Genomic DNA, 22,798 nt, shown 5'->3' with positions numbered 1-22,798 from the left:
GGGTGGAGGGTTGAACCCCCTTTCTTCTCATCTACAGAGAGTGACTTCTTATTCCTGAGTGGGGTCAGGAAAATCTCCCCACCTGCCTTTACAGTGGTTGCCTAATGGTAACCCTGGTTTGTGAGTATTAATATTTACTCTATCTAGTAACCATTTACCAGTACATAATACACTATTGGGGCTCTTGGTGTTCCTTGTTTTTATTTTGTGCCGGTTGCTTTAGTCATTTTTTTTTGTCCCCAGTTCAGGGGCGCTTAAAGGGGTTCTGTTGAACCTTAAAAAACAAAAACTGCCACTTACATGGTGCTTCTATCGACCCCCTGCAGCTGGAATGTCCCGCACCGTCCTCTTCCGATGCGCCGTTCCCCGCCGCCGGTCCCGGTGTAATTATTCACCTAACTAGACGAATAGAAGTGCGGCGCACGCGTGCTCGCTCCCGCGTGCCGCAGGCACTTACTGCGCAGGCGCAGTACAAAGTTTTCCTGTACTGCGCCTGCGCAGTGAGCTCCCGCTGACGCGCGCGGTGAGTATTCTAGAAGTGAACCGGAGGCGGGGCCGGAGCATCGGTGAGTGGCTGCGCCAACACAGGATGTCTGCGGGGGACCATTAGAAGCCCCGGGTAAGTTCAACTCATTTTCCCCCGACCCCCCTACAGTATCCCTTTAAGTGATAATGTTTCATCTTCTCTTTTAAATAACTTTTCAACATTTTGCAATTAAAAAAAGTACTGTCGATATGATTTTATTTTCTTGCTTGCTGAGGGTTTAAAGAGCACTCATTAAAAATGAAACTGTGACTTACCTAGGGGCTTCCTCCAGCCCACCGTAGGCCGCAAGGTCCCCCGGCGTCCTCCTGGCTCCTCCCCCGGTCTCGCTGGCGGCTCCGTTACGGTATGACTTCGGCCTGAATGTTCTGCGCACTGTGAACGTTCACATGGTGCGTTCAATAAAAACATGGAAACATTTAATTATTTGTGTGGTATTAGTTTAAAGTGTACCAGTGCTGGATAATACAAAAGGTTTTATACATACCTGGCGCTTCCTCCAGCCCCATACGCTCCGATTGCTCCCACACCGCTGACGCTTTGTATTATCCAGCTCTGAGTCCCTTTAAGCAGGTATTGTTGTGATTTAGATGAAGATCAGATCATATTTTATGACCAATTTGTACAGAAATCCATATACCATAATTCCAAAGAGTTTATGTACTTGGTACTCTTGCTACTGTATATACTGTAGAATTGTCTTCTTTATACACTTTCTGCTTGTATTCAGCTGAAACACAGCTAGCAAAGTTTACTAATAGTGGCTGATAAGAAAACACACAAGATAATGTTAAACTTCCTCTACTTCGGATTTATGCTTTCCACTGAAGAAGAAAGTGCTGTGTTTAACTGTTTGAATGCTGTTCTGCTACCATAATAATCCAGTAGGTGTTATGCTGTAAAGAATCCTTTTAGAGCAAATAAGAAATGCTGTGTTTCAGACGATTTTAAAGTGACTACTATAACACAGGGACCGTGTTTGTTTCCGGCAGAAGATTAAAGGGGAACTGAAGTAAGAGGTATACGGAGGCTGCCATATTTATTTCCTTTTAATCAATACCAGTTGCCTGGCAGCCCTGCTGGTCTATTTCTCTGCAGTAGTATCTGAAAAACACCAGAAACAAGCATGCAGCTAGTCTTGTCAGATCTGACTTTAAAGTCTGAAACACCTGATCTGCTGCATGCTTGTTCAGGGGCTATGGCTAATAGTATTAGAGGCAGAGGATCAGCAGGGCTGCCAGGCAACTGGTATTGCTTAAAAGGAAATAAACATGGCAGCCTCCATATACCTCTCTCTTCAGTTCCCCTTTAAGGCCTCTTTCACAGTGGGACGTTAAAGTCGCACGTTATAAAAAATGATAATGCAGACTAACGCACAGCAATGCAAAGTCTGTGCGACATTCACAGTGCACACGTTGCGTTGTGTGTAACGTGTAGCAATATTTAGAAAGTGCTGCATGCTGTGCGTTTAGCAATGTATCTGCTGAGTTATGTGTATTGCACATGCTCAGTAATGTTTGTTTTTTGTTAAATGTAACGCAGGTGCCGTTTCGTTCCATCAGTATGCAACGAAAACGGCGCACCAAGAGACACATAACGCAGTGCAAAATAACGCCCAATTTCGTAACCTACATGCGCTGCGTTAGTGGCACGTTGTGCAACTTTAAAGAGGAACTCCAGTGAAAATAATGTAATAAGAAAAGTGCTTCATTTTTACAATAATTATGTATAAATGATTTAGTCAGTGTTTGCCCATTGTAAAATATTTTAAATCCCTGATTTACATTCTGACATTTATCACATGGTGACATTGTTACTGTTGGCAAGTGATGTACCTGCTGCTTGCTGTTTTGGCAGTTGGAAACAGCTGTAAACAGCCATTTCCCACAATGCAACAAGGTTCCCAGACAGGAAACTGCCAGAAGTACCTCGGTACTCAGAGTTCCTTGTGGGAGGGGTTTCACCACAATATCAGTCATACAGCACCCCCTGATGGTCTGTTTGTGAAAAGGAATAGATTTCTCATGTAAAAGGGGGTATCAGCTACTGATTGGGATAAAGTTCAATTCTTGGTCGGAGTTTCTCTTTAACGTCGCATCAAACGCAACGTCCCACTGGGAAAGAGGCCTTACAGCAGTTTGAATTGCAACAATGACAACAAATAATACTCTACGTTCCTTCCGTTTGTTTATGTCCAGTTTGTATCGGTGGGATTCTGATTTGTTCGGAAGATCATCATAGGATGCAGGCTTGGGTCTTCTCCCTGGTAAAATAAAAATGAACTCATTGTATAGACAGTTTCCAGTGACATGAGGCATTACACTGTGGTTTTCCAGTGAATACATCAGCAGGTCAGCGCTGCCTTCCTTTGCCCAGTCCAGCTCTGATAGAGGAAGTGACCTCAGCGGATCACCATAGCCGGGCCTGGCAGCCATCCACATCCCGGACCTGTCTGTACACTCACCATTTATTATCATCATCAATACGCCTTCTGCAAACAGCCCCGCCCCCTCCTACCAAATCTTACTGAGATATAAAATGATATACAGGTGAACCAGGTGCAGTTATTGTGCCAGATAGAGGCCAACACTGCAAGATCAGCAGAAGGTATATGTCCACTTACATCTATCTATCTATCTATCTATCTATCTATTTATCTATAGTATACAATACCTATCTATCCATCCATCTATCTATTATTATTATTTATTTATAAAAGCGCCAACATATTACACAGTGCTGGACATTAAATATAAATCTATCTATCTGTCTATCTACCTACCTACCTACCTACCTACCTATCTATCTATCTATCTATCTATCTATCTATTTATCCAATATCTATCTATCTATCTATCTATCTATCTATTTATCCAATATCTATCTATCTATCTATTATTATTATTTATTGTATTTATAAAGCGTCAAAATATTACGCAGCGCTGCACAATAAATATAAATCTATCTATCTATCTATCTATCTATCTATCTATCTATCTATCTATCTACCTACCTATCTATCTATCTATCAATCTATCTATTTATCTACCTATCTATCTATCAATCTATCTATTTATCTATCTATCTATTTATCCAATATCTATCTATCTATCTATCTATCTACCTACCGTATCTATCTATCTACCTACCGTATCTATCTATCTACCTACCTACCGTATCTATCTATCTATCTATCTATCTATCTATCTATCTATCTATCTATCTATCTATCTATCTAATGAATCTATCTATCTACAGTATGTATCTATGCCCATCCAAAATCTATCTATCTATTCAATATCTATCTGTGTAATGTTATCACTTGCTTTTTTTCTTAATTCTATTTATTTTTATTTCTTTCTTTAGGAGTTTGCTGACTTTGTTTTACCTCAATTCTCAAAAAAAAAAAAATCAAAAAAAAAAATCACAACAATGAGAAAAGTTCTGCTTTCTCTTATTACTTGGATACATGCATAAAAGCATAAAATACCGCATACAAGTAAATCACACATAAATGACATCATGCGGTATAACTGAATAATTCATGAATTTCCCTCGCCTCTTATGTCTGGATTAAACACCAGTGTTCGGTCGCATTCACAGTGGGACATTATAGTCGCACGTTATAAAGTCTTATAACGCAGCTTACCGCACTGCAATGCTAATCCTATGGGCCATTCACAGTGTGATGTTACAGTCGCCTTAAAAAATGTTGCGTTGTGGTAACTCACTGCTGACAGTGCATTACCTCTTAACGGTGCGACTTTCACGTCGCATTAAACCACAATGTCCCACTGTGAATCCAACCTTAGGTCTGTAAAACAGGGCTAAACGTGAGCAATTAGAATATCGTAGAAAAGTCCATTTATTTCAGTAATTCAACTTAAAAGGTGAAACGAATATAGGAAATAGGAACCCTTTGTCCCGGTGATAGGACACTGTGCTTCAAACAGTTTAGAGAAGTCACACTTGATTACCTTCACACCTTCCCCAAGTAAAAAGCTGCTTGAATCCCTTAAAAGACACCTAAAGTGACGTGTAATATGATGAGATAGACATGGGTATGTACAGTGCCTAGCACACCAATAACTATGCTGTGTTCCTTTTTTTCTTTCTCTGCCTGAAAGAGTTAAATATCAGGTATGTAAGTGGCTGACTCAGTCCTGACTCAGACAGGAAGTGACTACAGTGTGACCCTCACCGGATAAGAAATTCCAAACATAAAATACTTTCCTAGCAGAAAATGACTTCTGAGAGCAAGAAAGAGATAACAAGGGAAATTTCTTATCAATGAGGGTCACACTGTAGTCACTTCCTGTCAGGACTGAGTCAGCCACTTACATACCTGTCTCATTACCTGGTATTTAACTCTTTCAGGCAGAGAAAGAAAAAAAGGAACACCGCATAGTTTTTTGTGTGCTAGGCACTGTACATACACATGTCTATCTCATCATGTCACATGTCACTTCGGGTATCCTTTAACAAGGTGTTACCAGTGGGTGGTCAAAAAGCTTCTGGATGGGGGGCTAGGCTGGTGTTACTCATTTTTAAGTAAAACCACATTAAAATGGTGAACTAACAAAATAAGGTTTTAGCACCTTGAGTTCAGCTCAGTGTAATTATAAGATGACATTGTCTTCAATTCACAATCGGTTAGCGTTCAGATCTGCCTCAGGTAGCATAACCAGGTCTTGACCAAATGTGAACTCAACTCAGAGGTCTGTATACAACAGTCCTTAGGGTACGTTGATTGTTCTGAGTTCCGGGCCCCACACACAGCAACCTAACAGACTTTGTACTCATATAACATTATTGTGTTTTCAGTAGCTTAGCTGATATTTTTGGTTTGAATGATTTGATGCTAGGAGGAGGAGAATTTCTTTGGTATGGTGATATTGTGACCTCTAATGTGGTCTTCTCCTCTCTTGGGTCACCAGAATAAACTTCAGAAATTTCTCCTCTACAGAATGGTTCCTCATTGGACATCCCGCCTGGTGTTTCCTCTCCTGGTGACCCTCCTCTCCTGTGATGCCCTCACCCATGTCACCAGGGAGAAGCTCTACGGCCAGATCGCCAACCGACACCTGCTGACTGATGCCCAGCTTGAGGGGCTGCTCAATGTCCCGGCATCTGGGGTCTACCGAGGTGAGACTATTCATAAAACTCTTAATTATTAATAAACATGTATTTGCTGTATCTGCATAAAACATATTGCTGGACAGGGAATCTTCCTCTGTTGCCGTGTCCTCCTCTATCCCGTCCTCCAGTGTTCTGTGTCCTTCTATGTCCTCATGGTGTCCCCCATGACCTCCAATGTCCCCCTGCATCCTCCTATTACTACCAGCTCCATGCCACTCCGTCCCTTGTGTCCTCTGCTGTCCCCTTTGCATCTTCTTCTTTCCCTTAGCTCCGTGCCGCTGTGTCCCCGAGCTTTATCCTATGGGGAAGAAGTACAGAAACGTATGTTTTTACTGGAATCAATGGTCTGGCAGGCAGGACCATGGGACTGTCATTGGTCCAATCAGCAAGTGCAGTGACTGACCCATGCCTTGGCCCTGCCTGCGAGACCATCGGCTCCAGTAGAAACTCAAGTTGCCATACTTTAACCCCTTACTGCAGCTAGGGCTTAATTACGGGGTAGGTCTTATATTTCCAGCATGCTTGAAATTCCTGCTGGGGCTTACTTTCAGGGGATGTCTTAATTATGGGCACACAAGGAATCAATACAATATTTGGGAAGCATTCTGTAATTGTGGAAGGCATTTTGGCCAGTTACCATAGAAGCTCTCAGCCAATGGTACGAATACCTCCAGGCCCAGGGAGGACTTTGTATATACTGATAGATACCGCCGAAAGTATTAGACACCCTATATAAAAGGATGCGGCCATTAAACCCCCATATTTACTTCCTGCGCCCCACTGATAAAACTTCTCCTTTCACATTTATGTTTTGATAATTTAAAGGGGAACTCCAGCCTAAACAAACAAACTGTGTACATTAGTTATGTTAATTAAAATAGATAGGTAATATACAGAAATCTCTTACCCACCCTGTTTTAACAGGCAAATGTTGGTGATGTCATTGGGGCAGCCATCTTTTTGGTTGAAAGGAGGTGACAGGGAGCATGAGACAGTTCCAACTGTCCTGATCACCCCTCCCAGCTGCGCGCCCTAGGCTTCAAATCTTAAATTCAAAATAAAAAACAAACAAATTTGCGCAAAAACAGCAGAAGGAGAACAACAACATCAGAAATCCCATTATGCTTTGCACAGCATCAGGGGAAAAATGCCGGGGCAGATTCCTTTGATGGGGCGGAGCTTAGCTTCTTTTCAGCTAAAAATGAGGCTGGGATAAGAAATGCAAAGTTCTGATGCTGTGAAACTGTTAAAGAAACACCAAGCCTTTTCAGTGCTGCAGAGTAGATTTTTAGTCTGGAAGTTCAATTTAACTTGAATGACTAAGATCCAGTGTTAGAGGAGTAATTCTTTGATTAGATGTGTTTGTGGCATTCCATAACCCCTGGCGTACACAGATATCTGGGTAAAAGCCTAGATGCTAGGTAATGTTGTACAAGCAGATAATTTAAAGGACACCTGAGATGCCATACTTACCTGGGCTTCCTCCAGCCCCTACGTTCTGTGGGCATTCTCGCCATCCTCTCTGGTTGCTCCATTCAGTAGATATCCCTCCTGGTATTCTGGCCGGCCGCGCACCCCATTGCACTCCTGCAGCTGGGAGCATTCTGCACCTGCACAGTAGTACCGCAAGGCCACAGAACTATCCCGGGCACAGAAGCCCATGACTGGCCAGAATACCGGGAGGCCTATCTACTGAATGGAGGTGCCGGAGAGGATGTGAGAGAGCCCACGAAAATCATGGGGATTGAGGAAGCCCCAGGTAAGTATGAATACAGGTATTAAGCCCGTCTCAGATACACTTTAAAGGACACCTGAAGTGACAGGTATATAGAAGCTGCCATATTTATCTCCAGTTGCCTGGTTGTCCTGCTGACCTCTTTGGCTGCAGTAGTGTCTGAATCATAACCCTGAAACAAGCATGCAGCTAATCCAGTCACACTTCAGCCAGAGCGCCTGATCTGCATGCTTGTTCAGGGTCTATAGATAAAGGTAGTAGAGACACATGATCAACAGGACAGCCAGGCAATGTGCATGGTTTAAATATGGCAGCCTTCATATCCCTTTAACTGCAGTTGTACTTTAAAGAGAGATTTTTAGGACAAAGAACCTACTCTAGAATTGTGTTAAACAGAAGATATTTTTGATATGTATTTCTGCTGGTCCTTTTTGTTTTTTGTTTTTGCATAATTTACAATTCTTTAAAATGATATAACTCAATCAGAAGCATTTGTTAAAATATCTAATAAAAAGTTTTGATGTTCATCATTTTCAGGAATTTTTACAAACATAAAAACAGCAATACAGTATGTAAAAAACTTATTTTTTTTATTTATTTTTTTTTAAAAAAAGGGCAAACAGACTGGTTTTCAGTTTACAGTGAAAATAACTAATGGAATTTTCTTTGTTCTTTTATAGAGCTTGTGGCAAAAGATTGCAGAGCCGCTTACCTGAACATGAGAAGGAATAGTGGCCTCTATGTACTCTGGCCAAAAGATTCTCCCCCATTTGTGGTGTACTGTGATGTCAGCTCCTCAGGGGCGGGCTGGACGGTTCTGCAGAGGAAGACATGGCAAGACCACGCCTCCTTCGGGTCGAGTAGCTGGGACGACTACAGAAATGGGTTTGGGGATCTTCTTGGCAGCCACTGGCTGGGCAACGAGCTTATCTATCTGATCACCAGGCAGAACGTCTTCACCGTCAGGTTCCTCCTAGTGGACAGTCAGGGTAACAGCCACTACGCAGACTACGACGGCTTCAGGGTGGACAGCGAGGCCAACGGTTATGCTCTGAGGTTAGGGAATTACTCTGGAGACGCCGGGGATGCCTTGACTGTCTGGAACGAGACGGGCGTCCATGACAACATGAAATTCTCCACTAAAGACAGGGATAACGACCGCTGGGACCGCAACTGCGCCGAAGAATGGAAAGGAGGGTGGTGGTTTGACAACTGTCAATCCGCTGTCCTCAATACCGATGGCAATATATTGTGGGGGGCGGTGTGCAGCAATAAAGACCCCTGTGTGGCTACCAGCATCATGATAAAGCCCAGCCGCATGAACTGCTCCCCGATGCCGCTCCCTGGGGCTGGAGGGTACCCCCCCATCCATTACAGCTAAACACAGAAATCACAGCCAATATTTCCTCTCTTTCTTCAATGCATCTTAGACAGTTGTTAAAATTAGGTTGTTAAAGGACCAGTAGTGTGAATTTTTTTTTAAAATTTAAAACACTTAAAGGGGCACTATGGCGAAAAATTGTAAAATTTTAAATATGTGCAAACATAAACAAATAAGAAGTACATTTCTCCCAGAGTAAAATGACCCATAAATTACTTTTCTCCTATGTTGTCACTGTCACTTTCAGTAGGTAGTACAGGTTTTGGACTAGTCCATCTCTTCATAGGGGATTCTCAGCAAAGCTTTTATTCTTTATAAATATATTCCCTAAAAAGGATTTAAACAGTGATTCTGGCCAGCTTCCCTGCTCGCTACACAGTTTTTTGGCAGTTGGACAGAACAACTGCCATTCACTAAGTGCTTTTGAAAATAAATAAATAAATACCTGAGAATCCCCTATGAAGAGATGGCCTAGTCCAAAATCTGTCACTTCTGTCAGATTTCTACTACCTACTGTAAGTGACAGCAACATAGGAGAAAAGTAATTTATGGCTCATTTTACTCTGGAAAAAAAACTGTACTTCTTATTTGTATATGTTTGCACACATTTTAAATTTTACAGTTTTTCGCCGTAGTGCCCCTTTAAATTAAAGGTACTTTTTTCCCCAGTGTAAAATGTGCTACAAATTACTTTACTCCTATGCTTCTGTCACTTACAGTAGGTAGAAGAACAGGTTTTTGACTAGCTCATCTCCTCATTGGGGATTCTTAGTGAACGTCAGTTGCTCAGTCCAACTGTCAGAATAGTGTGCAAACAGGTGGTGGTGGGGGGGGGGGGAAGGGGGGAGGGGGATGGCCTGCATCTTTATATTGATCCATTCCAGGGAGTGCTTTTGTAAAGAATAAATTAAATACTGAGAATTCCCCATGAAGAGATGGACTTGTCAAAAACCTGTCAGTTTTGTCAGATTTTTACTAACTACTGTAAGTGACAGCAACATGGGAGAGAAGTAATTTATGGCTCATTTTACCCTGGAAGAAACTTACTTATTATTTGTATGTGTTTACGTGTGTTTTACATTTTACAATTTTTTGCAATACTGGTCCCTTAAAGGAGATAACCTAAATATGCTAAAGAAACTCGTAACCTCTTAACACGCCTTATCAGAGTAGCATAGCGAGCGAAACAAACTTATGCCTGCTAATTAGCAATGAGGAGAGCCACACTCGTCCTGCCCTGAGCCCCTGCGGATCCAATCACTTTAAAGGACATTATCCCTGCACTTTGATTGGCCCAATAGGCTGCCTGTCACTTGACAGGAAACTTGACAGGCAGCCTATTGAGCCAATCAAAGTGCGGGATCATGTCCTTTAAAGGGGAACTGAAGAGAGAGGTATATGGAGGCTGTCCTGTGTATTTCCTTTTAATCAATACCAGTTGCCTGGCAGCCCTGCTGGTCTATTTCTCTGCAGTAGTATCTGATTAAAACCAGAAACAAGCATGCAGCTAGTCTTGTCAGATCAGACTTATAAGTCTGAGCCACTGAAACACCTGATCTGCTGCATGCTTGTTCAGGGGCTATGGCTAATAGTATTAGAGGCAGAGGATCAGCAGGGCTGCCAGGCAACTGGTATTGTCTAAAAGGAAATAAACATGACAGCCTCCATATACCTCTCTCTTCAGTTCCCCTTTAAAGTGATTGAGCCTGCAGGGCTCAGGGCAGGACGAGTGGAGCTCTCATCATTGCCAATTAGCAGGCATAAGTTAACTCTGATAAGGCACGCTATGTCATAGTGTATCAACCCCCTCCTGTGGGAAAACTCAAGAGAAGAAAAGTAATTGAATTTGCACCTCAGTGCTGAAAATGAGTAACAAGGGCTGCTGCTCTGTGCAATCATTTAAGCTGCCGCCCACTGGGAGGGGTTCTTTTTGGGAAGTCTATACTCCCGTTAGAGCACCGTTGTCATGGTTACAATGAAAACCAGTGCTAGCTGGAAAGATAATTATTCCTAAAACACCCTTTTATACTTTTATAGGAAGAGCAAAACTTCCCTCACATTGTATTTTCTAGAGCTACAACCAATCCCAGCATGCCTTGCAGGAGTATTGGTCGGCCATGCTGGGACTTGTAGTGCTCGCTTGGTGACTGTTGTTGTAAAGTTGTGGCAATCATTCTTATCAATGTTTCTGAATTACAAGATAAATAATTAGTCCTCAATGTCTGTAGCATAAATCAAAATATGTTCAATAAACGCATTAGTAAAAGAAGTGATGTGTCCGTCTGGTTCCTGGATGAGAAACATCGGTACTTATCCGTTAGGCGGGCGCATCCTCTAGGTGGCGATAATTACTATTCCCCCTCCAGGCCGCCATGGATAGTAGGGAAAGATGTAACTCTGCTGGAGTTCTATCGCCACCTAGAGGATGCGCCCGGCTAACAGAAAAGTACTGAAACATCTCCTGCAACCCAAATCTGACTCCTCTGCTTGTTACTTCCAACCACAGGAGAAAGACAATTTGTTCCTGGAAATATAGGGTGCATACACACATGCAATTTTGATTGGCTTTGCAATAAGCAGAGCTAACTACACGTTAAATCCACAAATTTCATTTGCTTATCCATCCTGGTTATTACAACATTCAGATTATGTTTCTAGTACAATGTATGGTGACAAACGGACAATATTGTATTTGGAAATAAAGTTGTCTTTTCTGTTTTTTGCTTTCTCATTGTACACTATCGATGAGTACAAGACCTTATTTGCAAAAATAATAGTAATATACCCTCATGGCATACATATATAAAAACAATATTCCCTAAGCTAACAATATATGTTTTTTTCTTTTATATTCTGTGACTTTGTTTTCATTTTACAGGTCATCTACTTTGGTACAGAATATGCAAAAATGTAATTGCTTTTGATTCAGTGTGTGACTAAAAAAGAATACACAAGACATGGGCCTCAACCCTCAGGCTGGTTTCACACTAGAAACCACCGCCAGACGCAATGCATCGCACCGTCAAAAACACATCTTGAGGGTCCCTGTCTGGCCACCGGCCAAGCAGGAAGTGACACGAGTGTGATGCCTGCTTGCCGTCACTTCCTGTTTCGGGTATGCGGAAGAGTATTATTATAATACGGTTTGGTGTGAACCACCGCAAAGCGCTATCCTTTTTAAAAGCTCTCAGAAGCGCTCTTGGCGTGCCCTAAGTGAACATTCCGCACAGATCACCTGGTAGTGCTACAGATGTCACCACCAGTGATAAATTTCAGAATGTAAATCAGGGAGAGGAGAGATTTTACAATGGGAAAACACTGACTCATCTATAAATAAGTATTGTAAAATATAAGTAACTAGTGACCTAAGCCAGTTTAAAAACGGTCTCTAGGTCTGTCACCACGCGCACCCGCCCGCCTGCCACACGCACCCGAACACTTTGTGCGCGCCTGCCGCTTGCACACACACGCCCGCCCACCCGGCTGACCCGCCTCCTGGCCCCTGCATCTTGTCCCAACGGCTGTGTCAGTGCAGGACATGCGCTGTAGTGCAAAAGCACTGACACACGGACATGGGACGGAGGGACATTTGTAGATTATTTGGTAGGATGTTATTAATTGCTATTTTCACTACAGTTCCTCTTTAAAACTAGAGAGAGAGTCAAGGAGAGGCAAATAATTCTTGATTGCATGCAAATTTAATGCAGATTGTATGCACCTGGAAATCGAGCCAATCAGAAGTACTTCCTGACGAGTACAGGCTTTGATTCCTGACGTTTTTGATTGGCCGAATTCCAAGCTGCATTTTTTTGCGCCCCCCCCCCAAAAAAAAAATATATATATATATATCAAAGAAAAACTGAGCTGGTAAACTTATAAACAAACAAAAGAATGTCAACTTTCGGTAACAGTAGGTGTACTTGTACTGTCAATCCCATTAAAGCAAACATGTAATTTATAGGACACCGGAAGTGATATGGAGGCTGCCATATATATTTCCTTTTAAAGGGGAACTGAAGTAAGAGGTATACGGAGGCTGCCATATTTATTTCCTTTTAATCAATACCAGTTGCCTGGCAGCCCTGCTGGTCTATTTCTCTGCAGTAGTATCTGAATAACACCAGAAACAAGCATACAGCTAGTCTTGTCAGATCTGACTTTAAAGTCTGAAACACCTGATCTGCTGCATGCTTGTTCAGGGGCTATGGCTAATAGTACTAGAGGCAGAGGATCAGCAGGGCTGCCAGGCAACTGGTATTGCTTAAAAGGAAATAAACATGGCAGCCTCCATATACCTCTCTCTTCAGTTCCCCTTTAACTGGCAGCCCTGCTGATCCTGTGTCACTAATACATTTAGCCATAAAACCTGAACAAGCATGCAGCACATCAGGTGCTCTGACTCAGCTGACTCAGGTTTTACTGGATTAGCCATATGCTTGTTTCAGGGTTTTGACACTACTTATACCAGAAGATCAACAGTGCTTCCAGGCAACCGGCATTGTTTAGAAGGAAATACTTTAACCACTTTACCCCCGGTGGTACGAATTTCTCCGTCCCTTTTTCCATCCTTTAACCCCCAGGGATGGAGAAATCCGTACCTTCCGCACCCGCCGCCCGCGCTCGCCCGGGGAGCTAAGAACGGGAAAATCCATTCCCGTTCGTTAATCTAAGCCCCCGCAATGATCCGCTGCTTCTATTAGAAACAGCGCAATCATTGTGATTCTCCCAGCCTCCTACTGCTTCCTGTAAGCGTAATTCTGGACGCTTACAGGTCGCATGTAAACAGACTCACTGTGGCCAAATAGTAAACTACACCCTAAAGTATTTTACACATACAAATACATTGTATTACACAATAAATTACCTCATTACCTCCCACACTCCCCAATTTTTTTTTTTTGTTATTTAAAAAAAATAAATAAATACAATAAAAAAAATAAACAAAATAGTTACCTTAGGGACTAAACTTTTTAAATATTTATGTCAAGAGGGTATAACACTGTTACTTTATAAACTATGGGCTTGTAATTAGGGATGGATGCAAAACTGAAAAAAATGCACCTTTATTTCCAAATAAAATATTGGCGCCAAACATTGTGATAGGGACATAATTTAAACGGTTTTATAACCGGGACAAATGGGCAAATACATTTCATGGGTTTTAATTACAGTAGCATGCATTATTTAAAACCTATAATGGCCTAAACCTGAAAAATAATATTTTTTCCCTCATTTTTTCCTATTTTCCCATTAAAACACATTAAGAATAAAATAATTCTTGGCATAATGTCCCACCTAAAGAAAGCCTAATTGGTGGTGAAAAAAAACAAGATATAGTTCATTTCATTGCGATAAGTAATAATAAAGTTATAGACGAATGAATGGATGGAGCGCTGAAAGGTGAAAATTGCTCTGGTGTTCAAGGGGTAAAACCCCTCAGTGGTGAAGTGGTTAAATATCCCTCTCACCTCAGGTTCACTAAAAAAAAAAAAAGATACTCACCTCAGTAGAGAGAAGCCTCCAGACCCTCCAAAGGCTTCTCCTGTTCCTTCTTGAGCCCACCGCTGGTCGCCAGGACACTCTTCTCCTTCGTGGCCACACCCCCTGTGAATGAACATACTGCTGGGAAGGACAGCACCGGGGATGGCAAGACGAGGAGGCGGAGTCACTAGGCCTATTCCCACAAGATTTCAGCATGAAATCCATTGGGGAATCAGCCTGCGGTGTATAGCCGCATCTACATGCGTAGATGCGGCGGCGATGTTCCTTATCAATCGAGCCGCTGATGCGGCTCGATTGATAAGATCCGACAGGACGGATCTCCCCACCGCCGATTCCCTGCTCACTCCCCGCAAGGGGACAATGGCAGGGAATCGAGCGGAAGATAAGTGGCGCCGACGGGGACGAGCGGGGAATCGAATCCGGTGCACGCGCGGCGAGCAGGGATGCGGCGGGCACGCGCGAGGAAGCGGAAGAGGCGATCCGGCGGATAATCGAGCCGCCGGATCACCGCCTCATCTACCCGTGTAGATGAGGCTTATGGGCAGCCGACAGATCTCTCTCGGATCAGATTGGATTAGAGAGAGATCTGTCTGTTGGTCGAATCTTCCCATCCCATGTGTGTGTGTGGTGTGTGCCGCGATCACTAGAAAACGGCTTGACCGATTTGAACAAAACTTTGTATGTACCTGGGATGATTTGTTCTGGGGGTCTCGCGGCCCCCCTGCACACCTGGGCTACAAACAGCCAATCCGATTCCACCCATTCATGTCAATGGAAAAAAATGTAAAAGGCTCCCATTCTCACAGTAATCAAGTCAGAGTCCCCACACATGGCACAGTTGGTCACTTGATGACCGAGGTTACAAACCCAGGAAAAGTGGAAGGAGCATAAAACAGCCAATCAAATTTCAACCATTCATTTTCAATGGTAAAATGTAAACTGCAGCCATTCTTACACTGTTATTCGCAGGGTTTAGCAAACTTGGCACACTTGGCCACTGGGTGAATGAGATTAATATTAAGGAAAGTGGGTGGAGCCTACAACAGCCAATCAAAATTCACCTATTGATTTTCAAGGGGAATATTGAAACTGCTGCCATTCTTACACCGTTTATGGCAGAGGCTTCAAACTTGCTAGTCGGTCATTGGGTGACTGGGGTTCAAATTCACTAAAGGGGTGGAGCCACAAACAGCCAATCAGATTTCTTTGCTGGATAAACTGCTTCCATTCACACATTTTTGATGCCAGGAACCTGCAAGCTCACAAACTTGGTCATTGGGTAACTGTGTGCCTATGTTATAAAAAGTGGGCAGAGCCAAAACCAAATTTCACTATTCAATTATAAACTGCAGCCCTTCTTACACTGTTATTGGCAGGGCTCTCAAACTTTGCACAGTTGGCCACTGGGTGACTGGGATTAATATTCAGGAAATGGGTGGAGCCTACAACAGCCAATCAATATTCACCTGTTGATTTTCATGTTGAATATTTAATTTGCCGCCATTCTTACACTGTTAATGGCAGATGCCTCAAACCTGCTACAGTTGGTCACTGGGTGACTGGGGTTCAAATTCAGAAAGGGGCGGAGCCACAAACAGCCAATCAAATTTGCTTAATTTCAATGGGAACATACAAATTATCGATACCAAGGACCCCAAAGCTCATAAACTTGATAATTGAGTGACTGTATGTCAAGGTTAGAAAAAGTGGGTGGAGCCAACAACTACATTTTATTACCCGGGAAAATATACATTGCAACCATTCTTACACTGTTAAAGGTTGGGTTCCCAAACTTGACACAGTTGGCCACTGGCTAAATGGGATTAATATTTAGAAAGTGGGAGGAGCCTACAACAGCCAATCAAAATTCACCTATTGATTTTTCAAAGGGAATATTTACATTGTTACCATTCTTACACTGTTAATGGCAGATGCCTCAAATCTGGTACAGTCAGTCACTGGGAGACTTGGGTTTACATTATGTAAAGGGGGTGGGCCACAAACAGCCCATCAGATTTGTTAGATTGATTTCAGCCATTCTGTTATTGGCAGGGTTCTCAAACTTGATTAATATTCAGGAAACTGGGTGGAGCCTACAACGCCAATCAAAATTCAATTATTGATTTTCAAGGGGAATATTTACATTGCTGCCATTCTTACACTCTCAATGGCAGATGCCTCAAATCTGGTACAGTCAGTCACTGGAAGACTGGGGTTTACATTCTGTAAAGGGGCAGGCCACAGATAGCCAATCAGATTTGATTAATTTAAATTGAAAAAACTTATTGATGCCAAGGACCCCAAAGCTTATAAACTTGGTCATTGAGTGACTGTATGTCAAGGTTACACACAGTGGGTGGAGCCAAAAACAACTAACTTTTTACATGAGAAAATATAAACTGCAGCCATTCTTACACTGTTAATGGCACGGTTCTCAAACTTGACACAGTTGGTCACTTGGTGCCTGGGATTAATATTCATTAAAGCAGGTGGAGCCTACAACAGCCAATCAAAATTCACCTATTGATTTTCAAGGCGAATATTGAAACTGCTGCCATTCTTACACTGTTAATGGTAGAGGCTTCAAACCTGCTACAGTCGGTCATTAAGTGATTGAGGTTCAAATTCACTAAAGGGGCGGAGCTACAAACAAACAATCAGATTTCTTTGCTGGATAAACTGCTTCCATTCACACAATTTTGATGCCAGGAACCCGAAAGCTCACAAACTTGGTCATTGAGTGACTGTGTGTCAAGGTTCCAAAAACGGAGTGGAATCAAAAACAGATTTCTCTGGGAAAATGTAAATAGAGGTGTACCGAACGGTTCGCCGGCGAACGGTTCCAGGCGAACATTGGTGGTTCGCGTTCGCCTGCGCCAGGCGAACTTTTCCGGAAGTTCGATTCGCCCCATAATGCACTATGAGGGTCAACTTTGACCCTCTGCATCACAGTCAGCAGGCACATTGTAGCCATTCAGGCTACAGTAAGCCCTGGAGCCCCACCCCCCCTTATATAAGGCAGCCTCCGGTGGCCATTACAGTCACTCGTGTGCCTGCTAGAGAGAGGAAAGGGACAGCTGCTGCAGACTTTTTCTCCTAGGGACAGATTAGTTAGGTTCTAGGCTGCTTTGCTTGTTCCTGACTGATTAATATTGCTTTTAAAGCACCCAGCAACAGCTCTTTTCAGAGCTCAACCTGTACATTTTTTTTTTCTGACACTTTTGTTGCATGCACAGCCTTGCTAATTGATAGTGTGTGTGCCACTGCCAGCAGCCCAGCACATTCAGTGACTGACTGCCTGTGTGTGTGACAGGGAGCTGCACATTGTACTACCCAGTACTGCATATACCCCAGTACCTGTTGTGTTTACTTAACCCACCTCATCACTGCATATACCTAGCTTTGTGTTGAGTGAACCCAGCTCACTGCATCTAACTACCCAGTACCTGTTGTGTTTACTTAACTCACCTCATCACTGCATATACCTAGCGTTGTGTTGAGTGAACCCAGCTCACTGCATCTAAGTCTAACTACCTGTTGTGTTGAGTGAGAACCGACCTCACTGCATCTTAAGTACCTTTACTGTATACTGTTCAGTGAACCCAGCTCACTGCATCTAACTACCCAGTACCTGTTGTGTTTACTTAACCCACATCATCACTGCATATACCTAGCGTTGTGTTGAGTGAACCCAGCTCACTGCATCTAACTACCTGTTGTGTTGAGTGTGAACCCACCTGGCCACCTCACTGCATCTAACTACCTGTTGTGTTGAGTGAGAACCCACCTCACTGCATCTTAAGTACCTTTACTGTTGAGTGAACCCAGCTCACTGCATCTAACTACCTGTTGTGTTGAGTGTGAACCCACCTGGCCACCTCACTGCATCTAACTACCTGTTGTGTTGAGTGAGAACCCACCTCACTGCATATAGCTAGCATACCCCCGAGATGGACAAAATGGACAAACCAGGTAGAGGAAGAGGTAGAGGCAGACCCAGAGGAAGGCCACCAGGCACCGGCAGGTCTGTGGCTGTGCGAGGTGGTGTTGCTGTGATTTCATGCGGACCTGCCCCAAAATACAGTGCTCAGAAGAAGGCACGTGCCATCACTTCCCAAAATCGTGAGGAGGTGATTGAGTATGTAACACAGAACACCTCATCTCCCACAGCCACCAGCGCTACAACAAGCACCACATCCGCTGCATTTGACACTTCGCAGGAGTTATTTGGTGGTGGTGGTGAAATCACTGATTCCCAGCCACTACTGCAACAACAACAAGAAGGCGCAGGTACACCACCTCATACGTCTGAGTTAGGTGGCGATAGTATGGACGTAACGTGTGTGGATGGGGATGATGGTGGACCACCTGAAGTTGGTGCACTTGAGGAGGTGTCTGAGGAAAGCGCAGCTGGCCAGGAGGATTATGATGACGATTATACGGATACCACATATGTTCCCGGTAGAGGAGATGACCAGGGGGACAGTTCAGAGGAGGAGTCAGAGAGGAGTAGGAGGAGACGACTCCATGATAGAAGCAGAGGGAGCTCGTCCTCAGAAACAGCTGGGGGCAGTGTCCGGTGCCATGTATCGCCAGCTATGGCCAGGGAGCACACATGCCCTTCAACGTCAGCTGCTGCTGATGCCACCGTAGCGCCATCACCCCAGGGGGGCTCAGCGGTTTGGAAATTTTTTCACGTGTGTGTCTCAGATCGGAGCAAAGCCATCTGTTGTCTCTGCCAGCAAAAATTGAGCCGTGGAAAGGCCAACTGTCACGTAGGGACAAGTGCTTTACGAAGGCACCTGGAGAGAAGGCACAAACAGCTATGGCAAGAACACCTGAGGAAAAGAAGCACCCCTCAAAAGACAAGCAGCGGAGAACAACCGTGGCAGCCGTCACAGGGGGCTTCTGCTGCTCCACGTTCCCATGGTATTGTTCGTGGCTAGGGGGAGGAAGAATGGATACACTTTTAAACAATTAAAAATACAACCATCTAAACTTTCAAACAATTTAAAAATACAACCATCTAAACTTTCAAACAATTTAAAAATACAACCATCTATCATTTTCAAAAAATTTAAAAAAAGGGCAAAAAAACTTGCCCTCCGTAAAACATTCTTGGCAAATGCTTTCGACTTGGTTTGTCTTCCGCTGGCTCAAGGGTCCATCTGACCACAGATGCCTGGTCTGCAAAGCACGGTCAGGGCAGCTACAGCATGGGTCTCAGCAGGCTCCCACTTCGGGCCGGAATCCAACCTTCATTCCCCGCGGTGACAATGGCAGACTTGCCCTCCATAACGGATTCCCGTTAAAGGATTTAAAGTTAGTTAATTTCAATTAGGGCCGCAAAAGGTCCTCCTGAGTCCTGTATTGTTATTTTTGGTCACTACCTCGGGGCGGGCGTGCATGCCTGCCTGCTGCCCTCCTTGGATGTGTAGTGGTAGCCGTTTCTCAGGCTCCACACCGGATTCTATCCCTCATTCCCCGGCCATTACCCGGGGTCACAAATGACAGACTTGCCCGCCTCCATATGATTCTCGTGAAAGGAATGTGGTGTCATCTTTGCCCGCCATAACTGGTTCTCGTTAAAGGATTTAAAGTACATTCATTTCAAATACACAGCAGGGCCTCGAAAGTCCTCCTCCTGTATTGTTATTTTTGGTCACTACCTCGGGGCGGGCGTGCATGCCTACCTGCTGCCCTCCTTGGATGTGTAGTGGTAGCCGTTTCTCAGGCTCCACACCGGATTCTATCCCTCATTCCCCGGCCATTACCCGGGGTCACAAATGACAGACTTGCCCGCCTCCATATGATTCTCGTGAAAGGAATGTGGTGTCATCTTTGCCCGCCATAACTGGTTCTCGTTAAAGGATTTAAAGTACATTCATTTCAAATACACAGCAGGGCCTCGAAAGTCCTCCTCCTGTATTGTTATTTTTGGTCACTACCTCGGGGCGGGCGGGCGTGCATGCCTGCCCGCTGCCCTCCTTGGATGTGTAGTGGTAGCCGTTGCTCAGGCTCCACACCGGATTCAAACTCCTCATTCCCTGGCCATTACCCGGGGTCACAATGGCAGACTTGCCCGCCTCCACAGGATTCTCATTGTAGCGGTACTGAACAAGTACACAGCAAGTAGAAAATGTAAATTAAAAACAAAACGTAAGCTTTTTAACAATGCCATGGAAAGTTGAGAAGGAAGTCACACATTACCTGACATCACTGAGTGAGGAAGAGCAATCACGCCATGTTGCGCAGTAGTCCAGCATGGCCGTCACTACACAAACAGCTGTTTGCGGTGCGTTACACAGTGAGTTTGGTGTGTCAGTGTGAAGCAGTGCTCTAATTACACTCCCTGATTGATGTATAGACATGCAAGATGTTTGAAAGCACGTTAGGCCTGCAATTTAGCATTCAATGTGATTTCTGCCCTTAAAACGCTGCTTTGCGTAATATCCAGAATTTTCACCGGGACTTTTGGCATGTATCCCACTCCGCCATGCCCCCCTCCAGGTGTTAGACCCCTTGAAACATCTTTTCCATCACTTTTGTGGCCAGCATAATTTTTTCTATTTTTCAAAGTTCGCCTCCCCATTGAAGTCTATTGCAGTTCGCGAATTTTTCCGCGAACCGAACCTTCTGCGGAAGTTCGCGAACCCGGCTCGCGAACCGAAAATCGGAGGTTCGCGACATCTCTAAATGTAAACTGCAGCCTTTCTTCACTGTTAATGGCAGGGTTCTCAAACTTTGCACAGTTGGTCACTGGGTGACTGGGATTAATATTCAAGAGAGTGGGTGGAGCCTATAAAAGCCAATCAAAATTCACCTGTTGATTTTCAAGGGGAATATTTAATTTACTGCTATTCTTGCACTGCTAATGGCACAAGCCTCAAACTTGGTACAGTTGGTTATTGGGTCACTGGGGTTCAAATTCAGAAAATGGGATGAAGCCACAAACAGCCAATCAGATTTGTTTTGTTCTTTACTAGGAAATACAAATGATTGATGCCGGGATCCTGAAAGCTCACAAACTTGGTCATTGAGTGACTGTGTGTCAAGGTTACAAAAAGTGGGCAGAGCCAAAAACAAATTTCACTGGGAAAATATAAACTGCAGCCATTCTTACACTGTTAATGGCAGAGTGCTCAAACTTTTCCCAGATGGTCACTGAGTGACTGAGATTAATATTCAGGGAAGTGGGTGGAGCCTATAATAGCCTATCAAAATTCACCTGTTGATTTTCAAGGGGAATATTAAAATTGCTGCCATTTTTACACTTTTAATAGCAGATGCCTCAAACCTGCTACAGTTGGTCATTGGGTGACTGGGGTTCAAATGCTGGAGAGGGGTGGAGTCACAAACAGCCAATCTGATTTGATTAATTTCTATGGGAATATACAAATTATTGATGCCAAAGCTCACAAACTTGGTCATTGAGTAATTGTGTGTTAGGGTTAGAAAAGTGGGCGGAGCCAACACCAGCCAAATACATACCCCGGCAACGCCGGGTCATCAGCTAGTGAAAATATAAGATAAAAACAAGGAACACCAAGAGCCCCAGTAGTGTAATATGTACTGGTAAATGGTTACTAGATACAGTAAATATTAATACTCACAAACCAGGGTTACCATTAGGCAACCACTGTGTAGGCAGGTGGGGAGATTTTCCTGACCCCACTCAGGAATAAGAAGTCGCTCTCTGTAGATGAGAAAAAAGGCGGTTCAACCCTCCACCCAGGGTGGACTCAATATTATGCAGGAGAACAGAGGCGCCAAAAGGATAAAAGGAAGCTAAATGAGCTTAAAAACCAAATTCTTGGTAAATAGAGGAGGTAGTGGTGGACTTACCTCCTCCAAGTAGACACACAACGACTGTAGTAAAGACAGTCAATACATTTTATTTATGAACTCCAAATATGCAACGCGTTTCGCAGGATTGATCCCGCTTCATCAGGCAATAACAACGGAGCAATAGCATATGTGGTCAGTAGAAGAGCCAGGTACCTCTGGCACTTTCGAGCAAGATCCTTCCAGCATGCCGGATCGATTGCTTTGGCCTGTAAAATGACTGAAACGATATTGATGTTATAAATCGAGTAATATTTGGGCACTTTGAGGCAGCGGTCACACTGGGGCAATGCGATGCGTTGGAGGATTTTATGGTAATGGTTCGTCTACATTGGCGCGAGCTAGCGGTGTGACGGAATCTGTTGGCATAATGAGCCATGCTGTGCAGTATAGATGCGGTGATGCATACTCTTCATGTGCTCATGGCTGGATATCAGGCAAGGCCACAAATGCCATGGCCTAGGGCACCAGGAAAGCAAGGGGCGGGTAACCTCTCATTTACACTCCTATCAGGACTCTGCAAAGGTAGGGAAGGAGGGAGGCACTTGATAAGGAGAGTGAGCGGCCTTTGCATCATCAGGCGCCTGTAGGCATGTGCCTACAGTGCCTTATAGGTAATCCTGCTCTGCCCTGCCATCATGTCACTAACTGT

At 43.9% G+C, this 22,798-nt stretch overlaps 1 protein-coding gene across 1 annotated transcript; it reads left to right on the top strand.

Moving 5' to 3' along the window:
* Nucleotides 1–3,105: 3,105 nt before the first annotated feature.
* LOC137525204 (fibrinogen-like protein 1-like protein) lies at nt 3,106–11,068 on the top strand. Its single transcript, XM_068246136.1, has 3 exons — nt 3,106–3,151; nt 5,511–5,689; nt 8,099–11,068. Exons 2-3 carry the CDS (start codon nt 5,512–5,514, stop codon nt 8,797–8,799), a joined length of 879 nt encoding a protein of 292 aa, XP_068102237.1. The 5' UTR covers nt 3,106–3,151; nt 5,511; the 3' UTR covers nt 8,800–11,068.
* The last annotated feature ends 11,730 nt before the right edge of the window (nt 11,069–22,798 follow it).

This window comes from Hyperolius riggenbachi, chromosome 7 (assembly GCF_040937935.1).
Source record: "Hyperolius riggenbachi isolate aHypRig1 chromosome 7, aHypRig1.pri, whole genome shotgun sequence".
In the NCBI taxonomy this organism is placed as follows: domain Eukaryota; kingdom Metazoa; phylum Chordata; class Amphibia; order Anura; family Hyperoliidae; genus Hyperolius; species Hyperolius riggenbachi.
This window is presented reverse-complemented; position numbering and strand designations above follow the sequence as displayed.

Coding starts and splice junctions, on each gene's coding strand:
- LOC137525204 (XM_068246136.1), top strand. CDS start 5,512: ATGGTTCCTCATTGGACATCCCGCCTGGTGTTTCCTCTCCTGGTGACC. Junction 5,690..8,098: donor GGCATCTGGGGTCTACCGAG/GTGAGACTATTC, acceptor GTTCTTTTATAG/AGCTTGTGGCAAAAGATTGC.